Source organism: Urocampus carinirostris, chromosome 5 (assembly GCF_059441175.1).
Source record: "Urocampus carinirostris isolate Australia breed hairy pipefish chromosome 5, RoL_Ucar_1.0, whole genome shotgun sequence".
Lineage (NCBI taxonomy): Eukaryota > Metazoa > Chordata > Actinopteri > Syngnathiformes > Syngnathidae > Urocampus > Urocampus carinirostris.
The window spans coordinates 3562492-3571121 of NC_142353.1; the positions used below are offsets into that span (position 1 = coordinate 3562492).

At 40.0% G+C, this 8630-nt stretch overlaps 1 protein-coding gene across 2 annotated transcripts in view; it reads left to right on the plus strand.

The window, feature by feature from the left end:
- Positions 1-652: 652 nt before the first annotated feature.
- Positions 653-8630, plus strand: part of npc1l1 (NPC1-like 1) — a 30600-nt gene continuing 22622 nt past the window's right edge. The window contains exons 1-3 of one of the 2 annotated variants that reach the window (XM_088335365.1): positions 653-807; positions 3222-3383; positions 3451-4329. In XM_088335365.1, coding sequence (XP_088191491.1) covers positions 766-807; positions 3222-3383; positions 3451-4329 — 1083 coding nt within the window. In that variant the 5' untranslated portion in view covers positions 653-765. The remainder of the gene's footprint in view (positions 808-3221; positions 3384-3450; positions 4330-8630) is intronic. The other variant, XM_088335367.1, reaches the window with a different exon arrangement.

Below are 8630 nucleotides of genomic sequence, written 5' to 3' on the forward strand. Positions count from 1 at the left end.
CGATCTCCGGATCGAGTGTGAGCTCCTTTCTCTTCTCCCGGATAAACTGTGAGTAACGTTACGCGAGTGGGTTCTTCTTCCTGTTCTGGTCCTGACAATGATTTAAGATCTCTGTATTAAAATTTAATGAAATGAGAAAAAAATTGGTTGAACTAGCAACATTTGACAAGCTGCTGCGCTATAATTCTGACAAAGACATGGTTAAACTTATCTATCCCGGCTGACACTCAAGGAAACTGTGCGGGTCAGATGTATCAACATTTCGTTCTGTATACACGTGTACACGAATGACAATAAAGTATATCCGAATCTGAATTTTGTGATAAGAGGGAATTTAGTTTTACAGTGTGTCAAGAGGCTCAGCACTTGACAAATGATTTCTACAGGAAGCAAAGCAATGTTAATGATTTAGTTTAATTCATTCACATTTAATTTCGTCTCTGACGTGAAGTTGATATCCTGGTTCTCCCCTGATCTCCCGGGAAACCCTATCAACGTCTCCTATGTTAATCATCACAGACAACTATTGATCATCCATAAACGCCATTGGCCGTGCTCAGAATCAGACCAGATAAGACAGTGACATCACCGAAACTGAAAATGTTAGGAATTGTGTCAGTTCCCCATAGAGAACGTTTGGACGTATAGATCTGGGACCACAACACGGAGAGGAGGACGCAGATTTGGTTCCGAGTGGATGCACACATGCAGGGGAAGCCGTGATCAATTTCTGAGGACTCTTTTGGGGCTGGAAAATCAAACATCATGCGGATTGTCACGGCCCTGATCACTTTTCTGACATGCACGGTGAGAACTACCTTTTTTATCAGTTGAACTGGAGGCTTTATGGGAGTGTGTTCATGTGTTCTTATGCAAAAATCAGTTTAAAACAAGAAAATAATTATTAACATGAATAAAATAACACGTAAGACTGGTTTGTTTAATGTTTTTGCATTGTAATTTTAAACAGCTTCACCAAACAAAAGTATTTCATATATTTCCCTGTTCATGAGCAGATTATTAGTATAAAAAAAGAAAAAATAGTAATCTGTTGCCCCTTATTTATATGGGTAAATATTAGTTATTTGTATGATTTGTATGATCACTGGAAAAAAAGCAAAGACACTTAAAATGGCATGCTTTTTTTGTATACTTTTGTATTTTTTTTTTTTTTCGAAAAATACAAAAGTACAAAATAACAAAACTTGGGGATACTTTTTTTCCCCCACATTATGGCAACTCTTTAAATTGATAGAATAATTCAACTGATATTAAAACCCTTAGCAATGTATTGATATGTTATGGATATTAATCTTTTATGTGTTTTACTCATTGGCTTGTCGCAGGAAGGACCCATTCGTCCTTATGATCATAAACGTCTAAATAATCAACCTTGAATAACTGTTGTTCATCATTCCTGTGACGTTGATTATGTCGGGGCACAGTACAGCCTGAAGCCAACCCTGATAACCTTTTTAATACATTCATGTTTTTTTTTAACTTCTTTCTGAGAAGTAAAATTAAGTATGATACCTGATCAACTTAATTTTGCAAACATTTTCTTTAACTTTCATATTTTTTTCAATAAAAGGGAAAATTTTTGTTGTCAAACTAAAAGTACAAGTCAACTTTTAGCACTCATAAATACATATATGTACAACTTGTATATAGAACCGGGGTGTCAAAGTCAAACGGAGCGCCAAATTTAAAAAGAAAAAAATAGTTGCAAGCCCAGGAGTGGATGTTGAAAAATATTACAAATAAGCATATAGTCGAGTGAACCTAATTCAGTGATTCACAAATAATCTGCCGGGACCCCTGGGAGGGCGCAAGGCTCCGTCAAGAAGGGTGCAGGCGCGTTTGACTTGAGAACTTTTTTTTTTTCCAACTTGTCCCAGAAGAAAGTGCCTCCTCAATACCTCTTAAGGTACACTACACTAGGGTGCAGTGGCATTCTCATTGGCAGAGTGTTTTGTTTACATTTAGCCTAAATAAACATGACCACCGACGCCTTGAAAAAGTTTGGTATCAGCAAATATACCTGGTATTACAGGTACCATTTCTAGTTAAAGCTTTTTCTGTTTTATCCTGTCAACTTATATGTTTACCCCGTTTTTTTTTATACTTTTTTTTTGTTAGACCTATCTCATCTTTACGATCAATCCGGATCGTATCGGTCACTGGTAGCAGACGACGTCATCATAGATTGCTAATATTGTTGCGGTATTCCCTATACCAGGTGTCTTTAATGTTAAAAAGAGTTAAAGGTTCCCTCAAACCTGTTCTGAAAATAGGTTCACCAGTGCTGGGTCAATGCAATTTGCCAGTAAAATATTTTTTGTTGGTTGACTTAGTCTATTTAACCCATATTATACTGTAAATAATATGATACGTTGTTATTTTAGAAAAAAATACATGTATTCCAGTTCACAGGCTTCATGGACCCCAAAAAATCTATTCAAATATTGATAATTATTTTTAAGCACTTAATTAAGAGAGTAGAATTAGAATCTGTTTGGGTAATATTGGGGTTATTCATATTTGTATTGATTTATTTTACAGGAAATACAACAAACTAAATTCAAATTCATTAGTTTTATAAGGCTAATGAGCTTGAAAAAAAATCGCAGTTCATTCTAGCTAGTAATCTGGCTACCGCTTTAGCTTTGGTGATACCTATCTTTTACTTTTTTAGCCATTTAGCAAGCTATCTAGCTAGCTTTTTACATTTTTCGCAAGCTATTTTGCTGACATTTGACCTTCTTTGCTTGTTATCAAGCTAAATTTTTGTCTCCTTTCTATAAGTTTTAGCATTCTATCCAACTATTTAAAAGTTTTTTTTTTTACTCTTTTAGCTAGATGGCTAGGCCCTTTAAGGCACTATTGAGCAAGCCGTCGAGCTTACTTGCCATTTTAAAAAGTAATGTCAAACTGGGTGCCCTTTGTGCTAATTAGTAACAAAAAGTAGATCAATGCTTGAAAAAGGTTGAAGAGCCCTGCTCTACAGTCTGGCTTGCTGTGAGTAAATAGGTGCCGCCTTGTGTTTGTAATGTTTATTGTTGCTTAATATGGGAAATGACAATCAGTAATAAGAAAAGAAAATGGCTGATGTTAACAGGTATGCTGTTGATAGCACAAAAACGATAACAGAAAAGGTATTACAGTATGTATGGCCATAAATCAATGATTGAATAATAAAGAGTACTCATAAAAATGCGCAGGTGCTGTCACAAGCAGAGCATGAATCTGGGTACTGCGCTTTCTACGAAGAATGCGGCAAAAACCCTTCACTGGAAGGCAACCTCATCCCCGCTATCGTACCCTGCCGAAACTACAGCCGAGCCCGGGAACTGACAGGAGAACACTACAACAAACTCAAAGAGGTCAGACGAAGCGAAAATCACTCCAAAAAAGCAAACTTATTTGAACATGTCCACGTATTGTACGCAGGTTTGCCCCATGTTGGACAAGGGAGTCGGCAAAACCTTTGCCTGTTGCTCCCTTAAGCAACTGTCATCCTTGGAAAAGAGTTTGACCATGTCAAAGGCGCTACTGGTACGCTGCCCTTCTTGTGCTGAAAACTTTGCCCACTTGCACTGCATCAACACCTGCAGCCCAAACCAGAGCCAGACGGTCAAAGTCACAAAAGTCGAGAATGTCACTCACCTGGGAAAGCTCAAAGAGGTTGTAGTTGAGTACCAGGCCTACCTGGCCACCAGCTTTGCTGATGTTGCATTCCAGTCCTGTCGGAATGTACGCATTCCTGCCACGGGGGGTTTTGCCATTGCCACCATGTGCGGCCGCTACGGGGCAAAACTTTGCACCCCTCAACGCTGGTACGACTTTCAGGGGGATACCAGTAACGGCTTGGCCCCGCTGGACATCGACTTTCGACTCATCAAACCGGGCCAAACAGAGGGCGTACCTAAGGGTGTGGTCCCCTACCGCGGGCGTGCCTTAAGGTGCAACGAGACCACGCCCTCTGGGGAGCAGGTGTGCTCGTGTCAGGACTGTCAGGAATCGTGCCCAGTGTTACCCCCTCCTCAGCTGCCGCCGGGGCCCTTCAGACTATTGGGCACGGACGGCTTCCTCGTCGTGGCAATCATATTGTTCTGCCTCCTGGTGTTTTCCTTCCTCTTTTTCCTTGTCGTCTCATTTTGGGTCAAATCCAAAAGGGCGCCGGATGAAAAGGAGGTGAAGAGGAAAGGCAAAGATAAGAACAGTAATGATGAGGTTACATGCACCGACAGGAACAGCATGGTCGCTCAGGCCTTTCTCAGCTCCGTGTTTCAGAGATGGGGAATGTTCATGGCTACATACCCCCTCACGGTAAATATCTCCTAAAACCCCTCCAATAATATCTGAACCTCATGTACCTTGTTGCAATATAATTCAATTTTGTGTGTATAATAGCTATGTAGCAGCACGGCAGACAAATAGTTAAAGCGTAAGCCTCACAATTCATAGGTCCCAATCCCCCTGTGCAGAGTTTGCATGTTCTCCCCATGCCTGCACAGGTTTCCTCCCACATTCGAAAGACATGTGTTGATTGGTGCATCCAAATTATCCCTGGGTATGGTTTAGCTCAGGGGTATGGAACCATTTTGACCCAAAGAGCCATAACAGCAAAATATTTTGTTTTTTTGAGAGAGAGAGCCACACCACATATTTTAGACAAAATTCAACAAAACCGCCAATTCTTTAATAAAATATCTGAAATAATAATAATGCCAGACCCTGTGTCCCATATCAACAAATATTTTACTTTACCGTCATTTTTTTCACAAGGTTTCAAGACAATGTGCAAGCAGTTATTTTGTAAAAATGTCACAAAATACTGCAAACAAAAAGATGTATTTCCCTTCAGCGCAGTGGATGCATGTGAGAGAGGGGGAGCGTTCTATGTGTGCAGATATATGCCCACACATAGCGATCACCGAATGAAATTGATCTGTGTGCTTGGCTACAATTTGTTCTGTGAAATTTATCATAAAGTGTCTAAACAGTGAACATATATTATTGAATGTGCTTTCTTATATAAGATTCCTTAGTGACGTACAGAAAATGCGTGGTCCGCCGGTGTGACACCTTGACTGTAAACTGTAGTTAAAACTGTGCCCTTTATACATTTTGACTGAATTGATTCAATAACCAGCGCTACATTGACTTTAAATGTACTAAACTCGGCCTGGAGCATAACAGAAATGAAACGACTCAGATAAAATTTGCATGAGCAAAGTTTTATCTATGAGCCATATGTACTCATGAAAAGAGCCCATGAGCCTGGTTTAGCGGGTGAATGGTTGTCCGTCTCCTTGTGCCCTGCATCAGTTCAGGGTGTCCCCTAAGATGGCTTTGATGGCTCCAGCACCCCTGCGACCCTACAGAAGATAAACGGTGCAAAAAATGTATGGATGGTGGACTAGATTATACGTACAAGCAAAATTGTAGCTAAATACCTGGATTCATATTTCTTTAGACAGTGGGACCTCGGTTATCGCGGTTAATGGGGACCAAAACCACCCGCCATAAGTGAAAATCTGCGAAGTAGCGGCGCACCTTCAAAAAAAAAAAAAAGATTTTTATTTTTTTCATTTTTTAAATTATTATTTTTTAGACCCGGTTAATGGGGAACAAAATCACCCGCAAAAAGTGAAAATCTGCGAAGCAGCGACGTCCCTTCAAAAAAAACAAAACAAATCTCATCTCATTATCTGCACCGCTTATCCTTATTAGGTTCGCGGGGGGGCTGGAGCCCATCCCAGCCATCTCCGGGCAGTGGGCAGTGGGCAGGGGACACTCTGAACTGGTTGCCAGCCAATCGCAGCTGTAAATCACATTAGTTCTCGCAGCTAGCTGCGTTCTTCATCGACGCACGAGCCGAGTGATCCACCGCTAAGAGTCGTACAGCTGGGCGATTTTACGTCTGCCCGGGACGATCGGAGACAAATTCACGACAGGGTTTTTACTTGCGCCGCACCGCGGGTGCCGTTCGGTCGCTCCCGCAAGCGAGCCCCTAATCCGCGGCGCGGGTACTTTCGGGCGCAATACGCACGACACCGACACAGTTACGGGGGTCCCGCGCACGTCCGCCGCGTTTCGCCCGCCGCTACTGGGGTCGTCGGACGAGCGGGCACCCTCCAGTTACGGGGGTAGCCCGATCACGCCCGCCGCCTTTTCTCCGTGTGACGCCGCGTCCGCCGAACTCGCTCCGTCGCGCAGCCCGGGAGTGACAGCCGCCGCAGTTGGGGCTGCAACTGGAATTGGGGAGTAGAATTTCATTAAGGGAAACACAAACTCTCGCATGTACTGTGAAATACTGGAGCAGAGAATGATCCCCTCCCACCAGATACCGTTGCAGGGCAGTGTTCCAGTATGACAATGACCCCAAATACACTTCTAAGATGACCAAAGCTTTTCTGAAGGGGCTAAGGGTAAAGGGGGTGGACTAGTCAAGCATGTCTCTAGAGCTAAACCCAATACAACATCTTTGGGCCTCCTCAAGTGAAAGAGGACAAACACAAGATCTTAAATATCCCCTAGCTCAGTCATATTTACACGGAGGAGTGGAAGAGCATTCCACTGGCAATTTGTGAGGCTCTGGTGAAATTCATGGCTAGGAGTTTGAAAGTGGTTCTGCATAATCATGGTGGCCACACAAAATATTGAAGTTCAGAAACTTTTACTTAAGGGTGTACTCACTTTTGTTGCCATTTACTAATGGCTAGATTTTGAGTTTTTTTAAAAGGAAAAATGAATGTACAGTGCTATATAAGCTTTACACAGACTAACTTTAATTGTGTCAATTAAACATTTTGATGAAATCTCTGCAAGAATGTGAGGGTTGTACTCACTTTTTTGACATACTGTGTCTTGGGTAAGAGTCTCTGGCAGATTACTATTTTGTTTCTTTTAATATAAAAACTATCTGCTCATATAAGTTAGTACAGGGAAATATGTATATTTATTACAATAGTTGTTTATTAATATTTAAAGAATACACATCTTTATGGGACACTCTATAATTTCTTGTCTTTCAACTCACTGATTGCCCAAGTTTAAAGAACTGATGGGTTAGGAGGACCGATAACAGGTACGGGTACTGGCCTTATTTTAAATCAGTGGTTCTTGCTGGTCCTTTCTGGTCACCATTTTACAATTAGTAAATCCTTCCCAAAAAAATATATATATATATATATTATGTAGTAATACAGTATTCAAAAGTATTATAGTTAAAATAAATACTTACACAGTACATCACCCATGTAGGATTATTAACATGTGTTCTAGACACATCTGAAAATTCCAAATTATAAATTTTCTTAGAATTACAGTATATATAAGTCATGGCATGTTTTTCTACTATTGTAAACGTTTGTTTTTAGCTGCAGGTCATAAAACAGCCTCAATGGCCGAGCAAAAAGTTGATTCAGAAAACAGAGCCTTTCAAAACCAAGGAGAGGCTGAATATTTGTTAACTGACATTGCCGCTAAACCCCGTAAGTCTTCTCTGTGGAGCTTATGTGGCCCTAATTAAGGAATTTAATGTAAAACAGCACTACAAGACCAAACATCAGAGTAAGCTGAATAAACTGAATGCAGAGCAGAAAATACATAAAGTTGAAGAGTTAAAGAAGAATATGAGGACCGGCCATATGTTTTCACCAAAGCAACCTCCCAAAGTGAAAAGCACAGATTGTATTTATTTTTATTTTCACGCTTGTTTTAGATTTTGATTTTGTAGTTTTGACAGGAGATAATTTTTATGGAGAGCAATTCTTTTTTCAATTTATTTGTTTAAGTTTGTTTATTCTAGAATAATGTTTTTCCTTACCCTCATGTAGGTTTTAAATATGTGCATTGTCTTGTGTCACACCTTTTTTTTTAAAACAGATTTAGGTCTAGCTTCTTGCTAATCAATTTTAATACCATTTTATAATATTAGGGCTACAAGCTTTCAACAAAACAATATTTTATCATTCGATGAATCGGACAAACCAAAAATGTTAGGCTTTTAATCCCTGTATTTTTAAACAGAACATAATTTCATGAAAACACATCACCGTATTTTTCAGACTATATGGCGCACATAAAAACTTCAAAATTCAAAAGTGCACCTTATAATCCGGTTCACCTTATGGACCAGAGAACACGGTCAATAAGATCGCAAATGTTGAGGTTTGAGTTTTTACTTGCCCTCTTGTAGGTTTTAGATCAGGGGATGGTGTAATGATAGTCTGTAGTTTGCAATAATCTGTCGTCTGTGCAGCCCTTTGAGACTTCTTGTGATTAAGGGCCATATAAAAAACATGACTTGACTGTTTAGAATGTATATTTATGTTTGAAAAAAAATTGAAGTTTTTGTGTATTTAATAAATATTTATCCTGTTCGGCCCGCGACTAAAAGTGCGGTTTGAGTTTTGGCCCTGTGTGCAATTGAGTAAAAAAATGTACCCTCTATAAGATGGACCAAACAGACTACATAGTATCGGCTTTGCGTGTGTGACAATCAGCTCCGAACTTAAAACCAATTAACTAATTGCATACATTCTATTTCATATATGGTTTCCGAGCCATAGGTTCCCGACACCTGGATTAGTTCATTGTACAGAATTTGAATTTTACGTCCA